General features: G+C 36.4%; 1 protein-coding gene across 1 annotated transcript in view; it reads left to right on the top strand.

The window, feature by feature from the left end:
- SLCO6A1 (solute carrier organic anion transporter family member 6A1) overlaps positions 1–22,538 on the top strand; it is a gene marked incomplete at both ends in the record, with an annotated part of 109,193 nt that overhangs the window by 42,746 nt on the left and 43,909 nt on the right. The window contains one exon of the mRNA XM_079918632.1: positions 5,385–5,580. Within this exon, the coding sequence (XP_079774758.1) occupies positions 5,385–5,580 (196 nt within the window). The remainder of the gene's footprint in view (positions 1–5,384; positions 5,581–22,538) is intronic.

The raw sequence follows: 22,538 nt of genomic DNA, 5'->3' as shown, positions 1-22,538 counted from the left end.
GCACATAGTTCAAAAGCCAAACATGACACAGTTTCAGGGGCCATGACAGATTTTTCCACAGGTATACCACATTGTTTGACACTCTGATTAATTAATAGAGATAGGGACTAAACCCATTCAATTTGTTTCATAGAGTATCTAATTAAGGCTCATATCAACAGGACTCCAAAGAACAGGGTAAGGCCACTTGCAGTATTGGCCTCAATCATGCTGGCAAATTCCTGGACCAAGCCAGCTGAACAAATTTCTTGACCCTCAGGGTCTACCTTAGAAAGCAAGATGGCTTTCTCCTAAAGTTTCCATATTGACCTTTCCACTTAGCCTGAGGTATTAATCCAGGCATAGAAGAATGCATTAGCAATTGCATATATTCTACCCTGGCCTGCAAGGATGAAGTTTTGGTCAATTCTGTCATCCATAACAATGATGATCAGTGACTGAGGCTGACCAGAGTGCTTTCCGGGGATGAGGTGTCATTGATTATTTCAACTAAAATTAGGGACAAATTTTGTACCACCTTTTCTAGTTGGATTACTCTTAGAGTAATAAAGATAACTGCCCTCAGGGTACATATAAATAATGTATCAGTAGTCCCTCTGGAAATCTTCCCTGAGTAACCAAAAGTAAGTACATTTAAGAGATTTCCACTGTCTTCTGAGGGCTCTGTGATACTGGTGGTGTTTCTTTAATCATGTGAAGATCTCTTGTGACCCACCCCCATGGCTTGAACACACCAATTCCAGTTGACAAGTAAGGCTTGTCAAATGGTTAGTGGTGAGTCTGTTTTGGTTCATCTCAAAATGAGAATATCAGTCCACAGAATCACAAAGTCTCTGTGGGTCAGAGCTTTTGTTGTGACAAGGGGTCAGTAGTAAGCTGAGTTGCTTTTAAATGTACCTGTTTCAGGGAGTCGGTGAGTCCTATACAACCAACGATGCTTCTGAGTGGGGACTTCCTCCCTTCTCTATAGGCTCCAGCAAACAAAATCATCAGTCATGGAGCCTTGTAGCTCAAATAGGTTATTAGGTTTGTGGTACCTCAAAGTAGGGAGCATACCACAGCTTGCGGATTAGCATCCAGTGTAGGCCTGTGGGTTAGCTGTTATACAAGACCAAAGAGAATGCCCAAGTGAATTGGCTACTGTCTCTAATACTCAAGAATCCAAAGTGATGCTAGGCTGGCTTTTGGTTGGGGGAAGGGAGACAATTTTTCCTTAACCTCCAGAGTGATAGAGCATTGTGATTTTGTCTGAGGAATCCCCCCAAAACTCGACGAGCAGACTTCTGGATTTTGTTAGGCTTGATCAGTCACCCTTGCTGGTGATGGTGTGCTAATACCAGAGTCAGAGCCATTGAGTCAGGCTTCTGACCCTACAGCCAACTGAATAACGTCTGTCACTGAAAGCTTTGGGCATCATAGTGTAGTGGTAGTCACAATAAATTCTGACCTGCCCGCTTGTAGTAAATGGAAGAGGAATTTAGGTACTCCTGAGGGAATACTGCAAATGTATATTTGTGGCCTGGTAGCATGAATGAGAATTAGTCTTTTTCTTTGGGTGCTAGAGGGATGCAAAAGAAGACTTTGGCAATGTCCCGGACAGTGTATCCAGTGCCATCGGTCTGTGCCAAAAATTTAGTTACATCACAGTGTATGGAACGTCCAGGGCTATAGGAACAATGGAATTCAATTGGTGGTTAATCCACTGTAAACCTCAAGCCCCTGGTAATTTTTTTCACTGAACATAAGGTCTGTTGAATTGAGATACTGCAATTCTTACTACTTCTGCTTCATGTGAGTCCATAATGAGAGTTGGGTCTTTACTTTTTCCTCCTGAGATTCTATGTTGTTCCTGTTGGACCATACTTGAGGAGCAAGGGTAACAATTTATGTGTTCCAGTATCACTTTTGGAGTTTAGAGCATATACAGTACAAGCCTAAAATAGGTAAAAAATAATTACCTATTTTATATTTTGAAATTGGAGCCACAGCATTAGTATAGTGAAGCCACAACAAAAGTGCTCTAAAAGGGGATCTATCTGGTTTATCCAAGCATGTTCACTATAGAAATACCCTAGAAAATATGAAACAAAAAGCAGTCAGTACTTCTACTTGTAGGATATACAGCATCAGAGGGTAGTGGAGAATTGTTGCCCAATAAATAGAGTAGTAGTTATAGTACATTTAAATAAAGACAAATCTTGACCTCTACCTCACTACATACATAGATACCAATTCTAGATGGATTGCAGATCTCAATGTGTATGGTAAAACAATAAAACTTTTTAGAATAAGGCATAGGAAAATATCTTCATGGCTTGGAGAGGACAAAGATTTATTAAACAGGACACAAATTACATAGTCATAAAGAAAAAAAATGTGCTGTTACATTAAAATTAAGAACTTCTGTTCATCAAATGTCAGCATGAAGAGTGAAAATGCATGCAAAACAACCTTTTCAATAGAAATATTCTACAAAGTGTTTGTGTCCAGAATATGTAAAAAATCTGACAATAATAAAAAGGCAGATAATCCAATAAAGATGGACAAAAGACTTGAACAGACATTATATAAAAGATGATATCAATTGGCCAATAGTCATGTGAAAATGTGCTCACCTTCAGTGGTTTTTCAGGGAAATGCATATTAAAATCACAATGCAATACTGTTACCCATTCACCAGAATTGCTAAAATGAAAAAGAAAGATATATGTTGGCATGGATGTGGAGCAATTGACATTTTATCCACTACTGGTGAGAATGTAAATTGGTTTATCATTTTATAAATCTGTTTGGCAGTATCATAAAAATCTGAACCTATACATATTCCCTCACCCAGGAATTCAACTCCTAGTTATATACCCAACATAAGTTCTTCTCTTAAGAATATACCCAACAGAATGCAAACATTTACAAAATGACATATACATGAATTTTTAAAGTAGCAGCACAATTTGCAACATCACAGTGAATAAATAAGTTGTATTGTATGCATATACTAGAATGCTATTCAGCAATGAGAAGGCATGAACTATTGTTATATACAAAAACATGGGTGGATTTTTCAAACATCATGTCCAATAAAAGAAGCCATAATGTATGCATACTTTATGATTCATATTTTATAAAATCCTATAGGTGCACGAAAGAGCCTCTGGCCTTCTGGTAATGTTTGATTTTTTTACCTGGGTGTGGTTACGTAGTTATGTTCACTTTGAAAATTCATCAAATGTGTAATATTGATTTGTATATTTTTCTGTACACCAATAAAGTATTTACATAAGAAGTTTATTGGAAGTTCTGTGCTTTGCAGTTGAATTTTCAACTGTTTTATGTCCTTTTAGGGTAGTCTTTCATGGACCCAGCTATTTAATTTTTGAACTCCCAGTGTCCAGTATTTTCTTATTGCCTAAGGCAATAAGCCTGACAGCCAATACTTTCTCAGCTGAGTTGTGTTCTCAGTTTTCTGCTCACAGATGTAATTGGTTTTCTTAACTCTATAGTTGTTGGGTTCAAACTGAATAAACCTAGGGTTCTCTGGCATTGTGGGTAGGGATAGGAATTGGGGATCAAACATTTTATATAGACGGCCATCCAATCCTCTTGTTTTTTAAGTCTACCTCACTCTTGCTTTCAGTCATACCTACTGCCCTTAATTTCTGTGATTATGAGGTAAAATGTTGTTTACTTCTTCTTGACTTCTTAACTGCAGCCTTGTTGCTCACCCTCTGATTCTCTTCCAATTCCCATAATTTTCTTAATAAACATTACCACTACACTATTTGTACTTTTTTGCTTTCTAATAAATGAATTTGTCTGTAAATTCTACCTTTTAACAAATACTCATATAATGTTTACTATGTGATTATACACTGTTCTAAGCACTTAAATATTAACTCATTTAGTTCTCCTAACAAGTTATAATGGAGGTATCGTTAGTTATAGATTTTTAGTAGCATCTCATACATTTAGATGTATTTAATTTGTATTATTGTTCAGTTCTAAGCATTTTTAATTCTCATCAGCGTATTTTTACTTAAGCCATGAATTATTGAAAAGAGATTTTTAGTTTGTAGAAATAGGCTCTTCTCTTTTAAAATAACTGCTTGTTCAAATCAATTAATACTTTCCATATCTTTAATAGTGTTGTAAGCTAAGTCTCTGTCTCTGAGAAAGCTGAGTTAGAACACTTTGTTTATAGATTTTTAATTTTCTTGAAATCTAGGCAGTGTTTACATAATTTGTTTTATGCATTGTCATTAGGTATATACATGTTCATGATCTACATTTTCATGGTACATATATTTTCACTGCTTTATTTTCAAGCTTTCCTTTTTTAAAAATATCAAATTTGATACTCTATCTTTTTAATAGTTGTTTTGTCCATTTATCATTATTGTAAATTCTGACATATTTAACTAATTTTTAACTTTTTAATTGTACATTTTGTTTATTACACTTCTCTTTTGCTTCTTTTTCCCCCCCACTATTCTGTCCTCTCTCAATGGACTCATTTTTTATTCATTTTATCCCCCTCGGTTGGTTTAGGAAATTTTCACTACTCACTTTCAGTTTACTAACCCCACTCCTCAGGATTGTGTATGTGTGTTTGGTCTAGGTTATTAATTTTATCTTTTTAAAAAATTAGCTATAATTATAATTCTTTTGCAAGTTACAGGCTCTCTGGCAGCTTTTACAATTTACACTTTAATCTTGATGTTATGAAGTTTCCTTACCTTATGTGATTTAATATTTATTTATTTTTACTCTTTCTCAGTAATTGGAGTGTACTTTTATTCCCAGGACTAATATTTCTTTCTTTTTTTTTTTTTTTTTTTTTTTTGCGGTACGCTTGCCTCTCACTGTTGTGGCCTCTCCCATTGTGGAGCACAGGCTCCGGATGCACAGGCCCAGCAGCCATGGCTCACGGGCCCAGCCGCTCCGTGGCATGTGGGATCTTCCCAGACCGGGGCACGAACCCGTGTCCCCTGCATCGGCAGGCAGACTCTCAACCACTGCGCCACCAGGGAAGCCCATATTTAATTATTGAAATTTCTCATTCTTAGCTACAAATTTTCAAATGTTGTTCCTCTGGTATGCCTTTTATTGTATTTCTTCTCACAACTGCTGTAAAACATTTTGTGGAACCTCTTATTCTAGGTCCTTTAGGCCTATAGCTTCAGCCCCACTCACAAATTTGTATTTCTCTTAGGGATCAGGGTTTGTTCAGGTATTTATTAATATCATGCCTTTAAGTTTTGTCTCGGTCTCTTAGTTAAATCTATGTTTGCTCTATGTTTAGAGCAGAGGGGATTACCTCAAAGTATGAATTTCTGTACTATCTTTAGCTATTTTTAACTGTGTTTTTTCTTCCTCCTTTCTTTTAGGACTTATTTTAATTCCAGGAGGTGCTCTTGGCCAGATTCTGGGAGGTATCATTATTTCCAAGTTACAAATGTCTTGTAAAGGCCTTATGAGATTTGTAATGGTTACATCTGCTGTAACACTTGTACTCCTTGCATTTGTAATTTTTGTACACTGTGATGCAATACCATTTGCTGGGATCACTGAAGATTATGGCGGGTAAATATAATTTTATATATATGAGATTTTTACATCTAATCCCAACAATATATTTGTTTGTCGATTAATAATTATTTATCCAGTAAGCCTAATATGCTCATATCATTCTTGGCATTATTGAACATGTAAAAGAAACATAAGGCATAGTTTCACCTTTCACTTTAAAGGCAGAAATATCATAATGATAGCTTGTAGTATGACTGCTTATGCATTCATTCTAAAGAAAAAAAAACATATTGAAATTAATCAGCACCCAGAAGTAGAAATCTGTATTAAAGTGAGTAGCAACTAGGAGACCATACTGTCTGTACAAAGCCAGTCTTACCTTTGTTTTTGAATTGGTGTGTCTGCCTTCTTATCAAAGAATGGAACTGAAGACATCTGAAAGTATGCATGAGTAATGTCTCCTTTAGGTTAAACATGCAAAAATTCAAAGAACTGGGCAGAGATTGATGTTAAAGAAGAGAAACAGAACTGGAATTGGAAACCAAAGGACTAAGCAAGTAAAATAAGTATAGAAAACAAGACTTACACTTGAGCTACAATGAAGTGGCTTATGGCAGACAAATGCTCCCACTGAGAACACCTAGAAAAGCTGAATAACATTTTAAAAATGTGTTTAAAGGCATCAGACACTTGTTTAGGCAACTAGGAATTTAAAGACCAAAATCCTGGAGAAAGGCAAACCTTGTGAGGAGAAGCAATCTTCTGCAGTTGCATTTTACCCTGAGTATATTTACTATTTCTGGACATTGGCAAGAAGCTGGCAATTCCAGCAAAGTGGGCAAAATGCATCTAATAAGATGACAAAAAACTGGCACAGATTTTTGACTGACCTTTGAGCCTAAAGAGACAAAAATTAGGACATTAAAAAGAATACCAGATGAAAATATAAACTACACAAAGAAGAACAAAGGAAATTGTAACTAGGTAAATCATTTTTTCTTATTTAAATCTCTTTAAAAACAATTGTTTAAAACAGATTAACATGCAATATGGGTTTACATGAAGTGCTGTCATATGTTGGTAGCCTGTATTAAGTCAAAATGTGTAGTGTAAACCCTGAAGCAACCACTAAAAAACAATGAATATAGCTAATAAGCCAACACAGGAGTTAAAATAGAATTTTCCAAAACTGTTTGATCTCAAAGTAGGCAGAAAAGTAGAAAAAGAGAACAAAGAAGAGAGAGAATAAATAGAAAACAAATAGAAAGAGGATATATTCAAACCTGACCACATTAGTAATCACATTAAATGCAAATGGTTGTAGTATCTCAGTTAAAAGGCAGATAATCTTCAGTTTAATTTCAAAAAAGCAAGACTATATGCTGCATGAAAGAAATGCACTTCAAATACAGACACAAGTAGATTATGTGTAAAAGGATGGGAAAAGATATAACATGTTAACAGTAGTCAAAAGAAAGCTCATATCAGTGACCAAGCAGATTTGAGAGCAAACAATATTAGCAGGAAAAAATAATGTCATTATGTACTATAAATTGGCCAATTCATCAAAAATTAATAACAATCCTAAATGATTCTGAACCTAATGAAAGAGCTTTAAAATATGTGGAGCAAAAACTTATACACTGCAAGGAGAAATGTAGAAATTCACAAGTGTAGTCAGCTATTTCAGTATTCCTCTCTTAGTAGAAGTAGGGAAAAAAAAAAAACAGTAATGATACAAAAGATTTGAATAACACTGTCAACCAACTTGACCTAATTGACATTTGTAGAACATGTCATGTAACAAAGCAAAATATGCTTTCTTTTCAAGAGTGCCTAAAATAGGGGCTTCCCTGGTGGCGCAGTGGTTGAGAGTCCGCCTGCCAATGCAGGGGACACGGGTTCGTGCCCCAGTCCGGGAAGATCCCACATGCCGTGGAGCGGCTGGGCCCGTGAGTCATGGCCACTGAGCCTGCGTGTCCAGAGCCTGTGCTCCGCAACAGGAGAGGCCACAACAGTGGGAGGCCCGTGTACGGCAAAGAGACAAACAAAAAAAAGAATGCATAAAATACTTACCAAAATAGACCATATTCTATGAAACAAAACTCAGTAAATTTAAAGGATCAAATAATAAAATGGAAGTAAAATTTCTGACCATGATGGGATTAAATTAGAAATAATAAAAAAAGATTTCTGAAAAAGCCCCAGATATCTGGAAACTGAAAAAACCTTCTATATAAACTTTGGGTCAAATAATTTCTCCTAAAGGGAAATTGTAAAATATTTTGAAGTGAATGAAAATGTAAACACACATTAAAAAATTTGTGGGAGGCTGTTAAAGCAGTATGTAGGGCAAAATGTATAGCATTAAAAGTCTGTATTAGAAAAGAAAAACGTCTCAAACCAGTGACATTTGTTTCTACCTTAAAAAACTATAAACATCAAAGCAGACTGATTGTAAATTAAGTAGAACAAAGCATGCAGTTGAGATCAGAACAGAAATCAGTGGAGTAGAAATGAGAAAAACAATGGAGAAAATCAGTAAAATCGCAGGTGTTATTTTGAGAAAATTGATGAAATTGCTAAACCACTACAAAGAGAAAATTACGAAAATCAGAAGTTAGAGATCTGTTTTTAGTATAGGTTCTACTCATATAAAAAGGTAATAGGTTAATATTATGAACAACTTTATGCCCATAAATTTAACAACTACCATGAAATGGGTAAAACCTTTGAAAGACAAAAACTCACTTAAGAAGAAATAGCTAATTTTTGTATCTAGCAAATAAATCAAATTTGTAGTTAAACACTTTCCCACAAAGAAAACTCCAGGCCCAAATGTTTTCATTGGGGAATTCTACCAAACATTTTAAAAAATCTGTTCTTATACAAATTCTTCTAGAAAATTGAAAAGGAATGGTTACTCCCTAACTCATTCTATGAGACCTGCATTATCCTGATCTCAAAACCAGACCAAGACATTGTAAGAAAGGAAAACTATAGACCTATATCACTCATGAGTATAGATGCAAAAATTCTTAACAGAACTTTAATAAATGGAATCAAATAGTATATTAAAAGGAAACTAAATTATGATCAAACAAGATTCATATAGAGATGCAAGGATAGTTTAATAGTTTAAAAATCGATTGATACATAATCTACCATATAAATAAACTAAAAATGAAAAAAATTTATAATCTCAATAGATGTCAAAAATGCTTGATAAAGTGCAACATCTATTCCTGATCAAGTACAAAACTAATAATGGAAGGGATTCTATGAAAATGTACAGCTAACATCATACTTAGTGATGATTATAGACTGAATGTTTGTTTCCCCCTCCTTCCAGATTCATATGTTGAAGCCCTAATCCCCAATATGATAGTATTATGAGATGGAACCTTTAAGAGATAATTAGGGTTAGGTAAGATCATGAGGGTGGACACCCCATGATGGGATTAATGTCCTTCTAAGAGGAGGAAGAGGCCAAAGCTTTCCCTCTATTGACTGTGTGAGGATAACAATGAGGAAGGTGATGTTCTGCAATCCAGGAAGACAGCCCACACCAGACACCAAAGCTGCCTGCACCTTGACCTGGACATAGCTTCCAGAACAGTGAGAGATAAATGTCTGTTGTTTAAGCCACACAATCTATGATATTTTATTATAGTGGCTTGAGCAGACTAAGACGATGAAACATTGACTAACCAGGAATACAAGGATATCTGTTTTTAATATTTCTATATTAACATTGTTCTAAAGGTTCTAGCCATACAATAATGTAAGAAAAATAAACAAAAGACATTGCAATAGCAAAAGTAGAAGCAAAACTGTGTTTATTTGAAGTAAACACCATTGTCTATATAGAAAATCCAAAAAACACTCTAACTAATAAAATGAGTTTAGCAAGTTTGTAAGATCAAATCAACCTACAATAATCTATGGTATTTCTATATGCTAACTACAAATGCAGAAATCAATATTAAAAATAATATTGTTAATTCCCATAAGGCTATCAACTGACTTTTCAGCAGAAACTCTGTAGTCCAGAAGGGAGTGTCATAATGTATTTAAAGTGATGAAAGGGAAAAAACTTATAAACAAGAATACTCTACCAAGCAAGCCTTTTATTCAGATTTGATGGAGAGATAAAAAGTTAGATAAGGGCTTCCCTGGTGGCGCAGTGGTTGAGAGTCCGCCTGCCAATGCAGGGGACACGGGTTCATGCCCCAGTCCGGGAAAGATCCCACATGCCGCGGAGTGGCTGGGCCCGTGAGCCATGGCTGCTGAACCTGCACGTCCGGAGCCTGTGCTCTGCAACGGGAGAGGCCACAACAGTGAGAGGCCCGCATACCGCAAAAAAAGAGAAGCAAAAGCTAAAATTCTTCAGCACAACCAAACCAGCTTTACAAGAAATATTAAAAGGACTTCTCTGACTGAAAAAGAAAAGGCCATTACTACAAACATGAAAATTATAGAAGGAAAAAGCTCATTGGTAACAGCAATATGAAGGAAAGACAGTAAATCAACCACATATAAAGTTAGTATGAAGACTAAAAGAAGTAGTAAAATTATATCTATCTACAATAAGTAGTTAAAGGACACACAAAAAGATGTAAACTAGGTCAAAAACAGGAGACGTGGGTGGAGCAAATATGCAGGATTGTTAAAATGTGTTTGAACTTAGATAACTAACTTAAAATGATGTGTGTGTGTGTGTGTGTGTGTGTACCTACATCACGGTAACTACAAATAAAAAATCTATTACACACTGAGTAAAAAAAGGAATCGAGACATAACATTAAAGATAGTCATCAAATCATAAGGGAAGAGAACAAAGGAAGAGAAAGGAAAAAGAAAACACCTATAAAAACAACCCCCAGGGAGGAGCTTCAAGATGGCAGAAGAAGAAGACGTGGAGATCACCTTCCTCCCCACAAAAACATCAGAAATACATCTACATGTGGAACAACTCCTACAGAACACCTACTGAATGCTGGGAGAAGATCTCAGACCTCCCAAAAGGCAAGAAACTCCCCATGTACCTGGGTAGGACAAAAGAAAAAAGAAAAAACAGAGACAAAAGAATACGGATGGGACCTGCACCAGTGGAAGGGAGCTGTGAAGGAGGAAAGGTTTCCACACACTAGGAAGCCCCTTCACGGGCGGAGACTGCGGTTGGTGGAGGGGGGAAGCTTCAGAGCCGCAGAGGAGAGAGCAGCAGCAGGGGTGCGGAGGGCAAAGCAGAGAGATTCCAGCACAGAGGATCAGTGCCAACCAGCATTCACCAGCCTGAGAGGTTTGTCTGCTCACCCGCTGGTGCGGGCCGGGACTGGGAGCTGAGGCTTGGGCTTCAGTCGGATCGCAGGGAGAGGATTGGGGTTGGCTGCGTGAACACGGCCTGAAGGGGGCTAGTGCACCCCAGCTACCCGGGAGGGAGTCCAGGAAAAGGTCTGGAACTGGCGAAGAGGCAAGAGACTTTTTCTTGCCTCTTTGTTTCCTGGTGTGTGAGGAGAGGACATTAAGAGTGCTGATAAAAGGAGCTCCAGAGACGGGCGTGAGCTGTGGGTATCAGCACGGACCCCAGAGACGGGCATGAGACACTAAGGCTGCTGCTGCAGCCACCAAGAAGCCTGTGTGCAAGCACAGGTCACTATCCACACCTCCCATCCTGGGAGTCTGTGCAGCCTGCCACTGCCAGGGTCTTGTGCTCCAGGGACAACTTCCCCGGGTGAACAGACGGCGCGCCTCAGGCTGGTGCAAGGTCATGCTGGCCTCTGCCACCGCAGGCTCGCCCTGCATTCCCTACACATCCCTCACCCCAGCCTGAGTGAGCCAGAGTCCCCTAATCAGCTTCTCCTTTAACCCTGTCCTGTCTGAGCAAAGAACAGATGCCTTCAGGCGACCTACACGCAGAGGCAGGGCCAAACCCAAAGCTGAATCCCAGGAGCTATGCGAACAAAGAAGAGAAAGGGAAATCTCTCCCAGCAGCCTCGGGAGCAGCGGATTAAATCTCCACAGTCAACTTGATTTACCCTGCATCTGTGGAATACCTGAATAGACAATGAATCATACCAAATTGAGGAGGCGGACTTTGGGAGCAACGATATATAGATAGATAGATAGATAGATATATTTTTTTCCCTTGTTCTCTTTTCGTGAGGGTGTATGCATATGCTTCTGTGTGAGATTTTGCCTGTATAGCTTTGCTTTTACCATTTGTCCTAGGGTTCTGTCTGTCCTTTTATTTTATTTTTTTTAGTATAGCTTTCAGTGCTTGTTATCATTGGTGGATTTGTGTTTTGGTTTGGATGTTCTTTCTTTCCTTTTTTTAACTTTACTTAAAAAATTTTTTAATAATTATTTTTTGTTTTCTATTTTAATAACTTTTAAATTTTTTTAATCTTCTTCCTTTCTTTTTCTTCTTTTTATTCTGAACTGTGTGGATGACACACTCTTGGTGCTCCAGCCAGGTGTCAGGGCTTTGCCTCTGAGGTGGGAGACCCAAGTTCAAACATTGGTTGACCTGAGACCGCCCAGCTCCACATAATATCAAACGGCGAAAATCTCCAAGATATCTCCATCTCAACGCCAAGGCCCAGCTCTAATCAATGACCAGCAAGCTTCACTGCTGGACACCCTATGTCAAACAACTAGCAAGAGAGGAACACAACCCCATCCATTAGCACAGAGGCTGCCTGAAACCATAATAAGGTCACAGATACCCCAAAACACACCACCAAACGTAGACCTACCCACAAGAAAGACAAGATCTAGCCTCATCCACCAGAACACAGACACTAGTCCTGTCAACGAGGAAACCTACACAACCCACTGAACCAACCTTAGCCACTGGGGAAAGCCACAAAAAACAATGGATTCAGAATAATGATAGTAAAGATGATTCACAATTCTGGAAATAGAATAGAGAAAACACAAGAAACGTTTAACAAGGACTTAGAAGAACTAAAGAGCAAACAATCATGAACAACACAATAAATTATATTAAAAATTCTCTAGAAGGAATCAACAGCAGAATAACTGAGGCAAAAGAATGCATAAGTGACATGGAAGATAAAATAGTGGAAATAAATACTGCAGAGCAGAATAAAGAAAAAAGAATGAAAAGAATTGAGGACAGTCTCAGAGACCTCGGGGACAATATTAAATGCACCAACATTCGAATTATAGGGGTCCCAGAGGAAGAGAAAAAGAAAGGGACTGTGAAAATATTTGAAGAGATTATCGTTGAAAACTTCCCTAATATGGGAAAGGAAATAGTTAAGTTCAGGAATCACAGAGAGTCCCATACAGGATAAATCCAAGGAGAAACACACCAAGACACATACTAATCAAGCTATCAGAAGTTAAATACAAAGAGAAAATATTAAAAGCAGCAAGGGAACAACAACGAATAACATACAAGGGAATCCCCATAAGGTTAACAGCTGATCTTTCAGCAGAAACTCTGCAAGCCAAAAGGGAGTGGCAGGACATATTTAAAGTGGTGAAGGAGAAAAATCTACAACCAACATTACCCAGCAGGGATCTCATTAAGATTCAATGGAGAAGTTAAAACTTTTACAGACAAACAAGACTAAGGGAATTCAGCACAACCACACCAGCTTTACAACACATGTAAAGGAACTACTCTAGGTAGGAAACACAAGAGAAGGAAAAGACCTACAATAACAAACCCAAAACAGTTAAGAAAATGGTAATAGGAACATACATATCGATAATTACCTTAAATGTAAATGGATGAAATGCTCCAAGCAAAAGACATAGACTGGCTGAATGGATACAAAAACAAGACCCGTATATATGCTGTCTACAAGAGACTCACTTCAGACCTAGGGACACATACATACTGAAAGTGAGGGGATGAAAAAAGATATTCCATACAAATGGAAATCAAAAGAAAGCTGGAGTAGCAATTCTCATGTCACACAAAATGGAGTTTAAAACAAAGACTATTACAAGAGACAAAGAAGGACACTACATAATGATCAAGGGATCAATCCAAGAAGAAGATAGAGCAACTGTAAACATTTATGCACCCAACATAGGAGCACCTCAATACATAAGGCAGATTCTAACAGCCATGAAAGGAGAAATGGACAGTAACACAATCATAGGGGACTTTAACACCCCACTTTCACCAATGGACAGATCATCCAAAATGAAAATGAATAAGGAAACACAAGCTTTAAATGATGCATTAAACAAAATGGACTGAAGTGATATTTATAGGACATTCTATCCAAAAACAACAGAATACACTTTCTTCTCAAGTGCTCATGGAACATTCTCCAGGAGAGATCAATACTTGGGTCACAAATCAAGCCTTGGTAAATTTAAGAAAATTGAAATTGTATCAAGTGTCTTTTCTGACCACAGCACTGTGAGACTAGATATAAATTACAGGAAAAAAATCTGTAAAAAAATACGAACACCTGGAGGCTAAACAATACACTATTAATAACCAAGAGACCACTGAAGAAATCAAAGAGGAAATCAAAAAATACCTTGAAACAAATGACAATGAAAAGACGATGACTGAAAACCCATGTGATGCAGCAAAAGCAGTTCTAAGAGGGAAGTTTATAGCAATACAATCCTACCTTAAGTAACAGGAAACATCTCGAATAAACAACCTAACCTTGCACCTAAAGCAATTAGAGAAAGAAGAACAAAGAAACCCCAAAGTTAGCAGAAGGAAAGAAATCATAAAAATCAGATCAGAAATAAATGAAAAAGAAATGAAGGTAACGATGGCAAAGATCAATAAAACTAAAAGCTGGTTCTTTGAAAAGATAAACAAAATTGATAAACCATTAGCCAGACTCATCAAGAAAAAAAGGGAGAAGACTCAATAGAATTAGAAAAGAAAAAGGAGAAGTAACAACTGACACTGCAGACATAAAAAAGATCATGAGAGATTACTACAAGGAACTCTATGCCAATAATTGGACAACCTAGAAGAAATGGACAAATTCTTAGAAATGCAAAACCTGGCAAGACTGAATCAGGAAGAAATAGAAAATATGAACAGACCAATCACAAGCACTGATATTGAAACTGTGATTTAAAATCTTCCAACAAACAAAAGCTCAGCACCAAATGGCTTCACAGGCGAATTCTATCAAACATTTCGAGAAGAGCTAACACCTATCCTTCTCAAACTCTTCCAAAATACAGCACAGGGAGGAACACTCCCAAACTCATTCTATGAGGCCACCATCACCCTGATACCAAAACCAGACAAGGATGTCACAAAGAAAGAAAACTACAGGCCAATATCACTGATGAACATAGATGCAAAAATCCTCAACAAAATACTAGCAAACAGAATCCAACAGCACATTAAAAGGATCATACACCATGATCAAGTGGGGTTTATTCCAGGAATGCAAGGATTCTTCAATATACGGAAATCAATCAACGTGATACACCATATTAACAAATTAAAGGAGAAAACCCATATGATCATCTCAATAGATGCAGAGAAATCTTTCGACAAAATTCAACAGCAGTTTATGATAAAAAACCCTGCAGAAAGTAGGCATAGAGGGAACTTTCCTCAACATAATAAAGGCCATATATGACAAACCCACAGCCAACATCGTCCTCAATGCTGAAAAACTGAAAGCATTTCCACTAAGATCTGGAACAAGACAAGGTTGCCCACTCTCACCACTCTTATTCAACATAGTTTTGGAAGTTTTAGCCACAGCAATTGGAGAAAAAAAGGAATCCAAATCGGAAAAGAAGAAGTAAAGCTGTCACTGTTTGCAGATGACATGATCCTATACATAGAGAATCCTAAAGATGCTACCAGAAAACTACTCGAGCTAATCAAATGAATTTGGTAAAGTTGCAGGGTACAAAATTAATGCACAGAAATCTCTGGCATTCCTATACACTAATGATGGAAAATTTGAAAGTGAAATCAAAAAAACTCTCGCATTTACCATTGCAATTAAAAGAATAAAATATCTAGGGGTTAACCTACCTAAGGAGACAATAGACCTGTATGCAGAAAATTATAAGACTCTGATGAAAGAAATTAAAGGTGATACAAATAGATGGAGAGATATACCATGTTCTTGGATTGGAAGAATCAACATTGTGAAAATGACTCTACTACCCAAAGCAATCTACAGATTCAATGCAATCCCTATCAAGCTACCACTGGCATTTTTCACAGAACGAGAACAAAACATTTCACAATTTGTATAGAAACACAAAAGACCCCGAATAGCCAAAGCAATCTTGAGAAAGAAAAACAGAGGTGGAGGAATCAGGCTCCCTGACTTCAGACTATACTACAAAGCTACAGTAATCAAGACAGTATGGTACTGGCACAAAAACAGAAATATAGATCAATGGAATAGGATAGAAAGCCCAGAGTTAAACCCACACACGTATGGTCACCTTATCTTTGATGAAGGAGGCGGGAATATACAATGGAGGAAAGACAGCCTCTTCAGTAAGTGATTCTGGGAAAACTGGATACTACATGTAAAAGAATGAAATTAGAACACTCCCTAACACCATACACAAAAATAAAATCAAAATAGATTAAAGACCTAAAGGTAAGTCCAGAAACTATCAAACTCTTAGAGGAAAACATAGGCAGAACACTCTATGACATAAATCACACAAGATCCTTTTTGATCCACCTCCTAGAGAAATGGAAATGAAAAGAAAACAAATGGGACCTAATGAAATTTTAAACTTTTGCACAGCAAAGGAAACCATAAACAAGACCAAAAGACAACCCTCAGAATGGGAGAAAATATTTGCAAATGAAGCAACTGACAAAGGATAAATCTCCAAAATTTATAAGCAGCTCAATAACAAAAAAACAAACAACCCAATACAAAAATGGGCAGAAGACCTAAATAGACATGTCTCCAAAGAAGATATACAGACTGCCAACAAACACATGAAAGAATGCTCAACATCATTATTCATTAGAGAAATGCAGAACAAAACTACAATGCAGTATCATCTCACACCAGTCAGAATGGGCATCATCAAAAAATCTACAAACAATAAATTGTGGAGATGGTGTGGAGAAAAGGGAACCCTCTTGCACTGTTGGTGGGAATGTAAATTGATGCTGCCACTATGGAGAACAGTATGGAGGTTCCTTAAAAAACTAAAAATAGAACTACCATACGACCCAGCAATCCCACTACTGGGCATATACCCTGAGAAAACCATAATTCAAAAAGTCATGTACCACAATGTTCAGTGCAGCTCTATTTACAGTAGCCAGGACATGCAAACAACCTAAGTGTCCATCAACAGGTGAATGGATAAAGGAGATGTTGCACATATATACAATGGCATATTACTCAGCCATAAAAAGAAACGAAATTGAGTTATTTGTAGTGAGGTGGATGGACCTAGAGTCTATCATAACAGAGTGAAGTAAGTCAGAAAGAGAAAAACAAATGCCATATGCTAACACATATATATGGATTCTAAAAAAGAAAAAAAAGTCATTATGAACCTAGAGGCAAGCCGGGAATAAAGACACAGAACTAGAGAATTGACTTGAGGTCATGGGTAGAGGTAGGGGTGAGCTGGGACAAAGTGAGTGAGTGGTAGTGTATATATGGATATATATACACTACGAAGTGTAAAATACGTAGCTAGTGGGAAGCAGTAGCATAGCACAGGGTGATTAACTCGAGGCTTTGTGACCAGGTAGAAATTTGGGATAGGTAGTTTGGGAGGGTGGTGAAAGTGGGAGGAGGTATGGGGATATATGTATATGTATAACTGATTCACTTTGTTATAAACCAGAAACTGAAACACCATTGTAAAGCAATTATGCTCCAATAAAAATGTTTAAAAAAAAAAAAACCAAACATGTAACAAAACGGCAAAAAGTACGTACCTATCAATAATTACTTTAAATGTAAATACACTAAATACTCCAATCAAAAGATATAGAGTGACTGAAAGAATACAAAAACTACTAGAGTTTATCAATGAATTCAGTAATGTTCCAGGATGCAAAATTAATACACAGAACTCTGTTGCATTTCAGTACAATAACACCATAGTATCAGAAAGAGTAATTAAGAAAACAGTCCTATTTACAAATGCATTACAAAAAACAAAATACCTAGAAATAAATGTAAGAAGGTAAAGGACTTGTACTCAGAAGACTATAAGACACTGATGAAAGAAATAGAAGACAACACATGCAGATGGAAAGATAAACCATGTTCATGGATGGAAGAATTAATATTGTTAAAATGATCATACTACCCAAGGCAAGCTTCAGAGCCAATGCAATCCCTAAAAATACCAATGGCATTTTTCACAGAACTAGAATAACTAATGCTAAAATTTGTATGGAAACAGAAAAGACCCCTAACAGCCAAACAATCTTATGAAAGAAGAAATCATGCTCCCCTGATTTCAAACTAAACTACCAAGCTACAGTCATCAAAACAGTATAGTACAGGCACAAAAACAGACACATAGATCAATGGAAATGAAACCACTCTTATATGGGCAATTAAGCTACAATAAAAGAGACATATACAATGGGGCAAAAAACAGCTTCTTCAACAAATGGTGTTGGGAAAACTGGGCTGCTACATGCAAAAGAATCAAGCTGGACTACTTTCTCACACCGTGCAGAAAAATAAATTCAAAATGTATTAAAGACAAATGTAAGACCTGAAACCATAAAACTACTGGAAGAAAACATAGGCAGTCCACTCTTTGACATCAGTTTTAGTAATATTTTTAGATGTCTCCTCAGGCAAAGGAAACAAAAACAAAAATAAATGGGACTACATCAGACTAAACAGGTTTTGTTCAGTAAAGGAAAGCATCAACAAAACAAAAAGGCCTACTGAATGGGAGAAGATATTTGCAAAGGATATGTCTGATAAGGGGTTAATATCCAAAACATACAAAGAATACATACAAATTCCACTCCTGGGTATTTACCCGAAGAGAAGAAAAGCACTAATTAGAAAAGATATATGCACCCCTGTAATTATTGCAGCATTATTTACAATAGCCAAGATATAACCCAAGTGCCCATCAATAGATGAATGGATAAAAAAGATGTAATATACATACAATGGAATATTACTCAGTCACAAATAATAATGAAATCTTGCAATTTGCAACAAGGTTGGAACTACAGAGTATCATGCTAAGTTAAATATGTCAGACAGAGAAAGACAAATACTGTATAATTTCACTTATACGTGGAATCTAAAAAACAAGTGAATAAGTATAAAAAACAGAAACAGAGCTGTAGATACAGAGAACAAACAAGGGCTTGCTGGAAAGGAGGGAGTTGCGGGGAGGAATTAAATAGGTGAGGGAGTTTAAGAGATACAAACTTTCAGTTACAAAATAAGTGAGTCATGGATATGAAATGTGCAGTGTGGGGAGTATAAAAATAACTATGTAATATCTTTGTGTGGTGATATATTGTAACTAGACTTACTGTGGTGATAAGTTTGAAATGTACAGAAACACCAAATCACTATGCTATGTAACAGGAACTAACAGTCTTGTAGGTCAATTATACTTCAAAAACAAACAAACCAATTAAAGATGATACAAACAGATGGAGAGATATACCAAGTTCTTGACTGGAAGAATCAACACTGTGAAAATATCTATACTACCCAATCTACAGATTCAATGCAATCCCTATCAAACTACCAGTGGCATTTTTCACAGAACTAGAACAAAAAATTTCACAATTTGTAAGGAAACACAAAAGACCCTGACTAGCCAAAGCAACCTTGAGAAAGAAAAACGGAGATGGAAGAATCAGGCTCCCAGACCTCATAATACACTACAAAGCTACAGTAATCAAGATAGTATGGTACTGGCATGAAAACAGAAATATAGATCAATGGAACAGGATAGAAAGCCCAGAGGTAAACCCACACACATATGGTCACCTTGTTTTTGATAAAGGGGGCAAGAATATACATTGGAGAAAAGACAGTCTCTTCAATAAGTGGTGCTGGGAAAACTGGACAGGTACATGTAAAAGTATGAAATTAGAACACCATACACAAAGATAAACTCAAAATGGATTAAAGACCTAAATGTAAGGCCAGACACTATCAAACTCTTAGAGGAAAACATAGGCAGAACACTCTATGACATAAATCACAGGAAGATCCTTTTTGACCCAGCTCCTAGAGAAATGGAAATAAAAACAAAAACAAATGGGACATAATGAAACTTAAAAGCTTTTGCACAGCAAAGGAAATCATAAACAAGACAAAAAGACAACCCTCAGAATGGGAGTAAATATATGCAAATGAAGCAACTGACAAAGGATTAATCTCCAAAATTTACAAGCAGCTCATGAAGCTCAATATCAGAAAAGCAAACAACCCAATCCAAAAATGGGCAAAAGACCTAAATAGACATTTCTCCAAAGAAGACATACAGATCGCCAACAAACACATGAAAGGATGCTCAACATCACTAATCATTAGAGAAATGCAAATCAAAACTACAATGAGGTATCACCTCACACCAGTTGGAATGGGCATCATCAAAAAATCTACAAACAATAAATGGTGGAGAGGGTGTGGAGAAAAGGGACCCTCTTGCACTGTTGGTGGGAATGTAAATTGATAAAGCCACTATGGAGAACAGTATGGAGGTTCCTTAAAAAACTAAATACAGAACTACCATACAACCCAGCAATCCCACTTCGGACATATACCCTGAGAAATCCATAATTCAAAAAGTTATGCACCGCAATGTTCACTGCAGCACTATTTACAATAGCCAGGACATGGAAGCAACCTAAGTGTCCATCGACAGATGAATGGATAAAGAAGATGTGGCACATATAAGCAATGGATTATTACTCAGCCATAAAAAGAAATGAAACTGAGTTATTTGTCGTGACGTGGATGGACCTAGAATCTGTCATACACAGTGAAGTAAGTCAGAAAGAGAAAAACAAATACTGTATGCTAACACATATATATGGAGTCTAAAAAATAAAAATGGTTCTGACAAACCTAGGGGAAGGACAGGAATAAAGACACAGACGTAGAGAGTGGACTTGAGGACATGGGGAGGGAGAAGGGTAAACTGGGATGAAGTGAGAGAGTGGCATGGACATATATACACTACCAAATGTAAAATAGATAGCTAATGGGAAGCAGGCACATAGCACAGGGAGATTATCTCAGTGCTTTGTGACCACCAAGAGGGGTGGGATAGGGAGGTTGGGAGGGAGACACAAAAGTGAGGAGATATGGGGTTATATGTATATGTATAGCTGGTTGACTTTGTTTTAAAGCAGAAACTAACACACCATTGTAAAGCAATTATACACCAGTAAAGATGTTAAAACCAACCAACCAACCAACTAACTAACTCATAGAGAAAGAGATCAGATTTATGGTTAACAAAGGCAAAGGGTTAAGGGATCGGGAATTAAATGAAGGCAGTTGAAATGCACAAACTACCAGTTATAAAGTAAATAAGTACTAGGGAAGTGATGTACAACATGACAAATATAATTAATACTGCTGTATGTCATATATGAAAGTTGTTAAGAGGGTAAACTCTAAGAGTTTCATTACAAGGGAAAATTTTTTTCTCTTTAGTTTTGTATTGATGTGAGATGATGGATGTTCACTAAACTTATTGTGATAATCATTTCATGATGTATGTAAGTCTAATAATTATACTGTACATCTTAAACTTATACAGTGCTGTGTCAATTATATCTCAATAAATTCTGGAAAGAACTTTAAAAAATAATGTTAACAATACTATCAAACAAAAAGAAATACTGTAGAAGAAAAGATTAATATATAAGATTCTATGGCATTTTATATACTACCTACAAACAAGTTGAAATTGATATTAAACAACAATACCATTAACAATAGTATCAAGAAAAAAAATTCTTAAGGATAAATATGATAAAGATGTAAAATCCCTTTGCACTGATTACTGTAAAACATTGCTGACAGTAATTAAAACCTACATTTTTAAATGAAGAGATATCCCATATTTGTGGGTTACAAAACTCAGGATCTTTAGAATGTTAATCCTCCCCAAATTGATGTATGTATTTGATGTAATCACAATCAAAATCCCAGCAAGCTTTCTTTTTTAGATATTGGAAAAATGACTTTTAAATTCATATAGTTATGCAAAGGATGTAGAAAAACCACAAACAATTCTAAAGAACAAAGGTGGAGGACTAATGCTATTTGATTTCAAGACTTATTATAAAGCTACAATAATCAAGAAAGTAGTACTGGTGTAAATATAGACCAATAAGTCAGTGGAACAGAATGGAGAGTCCAAAAGTAAGCACACACATATATAGATAATTAATTTTTGATAGGGTGCATATGCAATTTAGCAGAGAACATACAGTCATTTTAACAAATGATGCTGGAACAATTAGATATCTGTATTTAAACAAACTTTGATCCATATCTTATACCATGTAAATAATTAATTCAAAATGGATTGTAGATGTAATTGTGAAATATAAAATTCCAGGAATATGAGGAAAATTTATGTGAACTTGGGTTCAGCAAAGATTTCTTGGTTATGACACCAAATATGTGATACATAAAGAAATATATTGATAAATTGGTCTTCATTAAAATAAAAAGCATCTGCTCTTTGAAAGATCCAATTAAGGTAATGCAGAAACAAGCCATAGACTGAGAAGATATTTGAAAATCATATATCTAACAAAGAACTTGGTTTCTAGAACATATAAAGAACTTTGAATGCTTAGTAATATCCACAAAAATGGGCAAAAGATTTAAACAGATATTTAACCAAATAATAGAAACAGATGGAAAATAAGCACATGGAAAGATGTCCAGCATCAGTCATTAGAGAAATACGTATTAAAAACCACAATATGAAGTTACTGTATCCTTGTTAGAATGTCTAAAATTAAAAAGACTGACTATTCCCAGTGTTGACAAGGAATATAGGAAGCA

Source organism: Stenella coeruleoalba, assembly GCF_951394435.1.
Source record: "Stenella coeruleoalba genome assembly, chromosome: 3".
Classification (NCBI taxonomy): Eukaryota; Metazoa; Chordata; class Mammalia; order Artiodactyla; family Delphinidae; genus Stenella; species Stenella coeruleoalba.
This window is presented reverse-complemented; position numbering and strand designations above follow the sequence as displayed.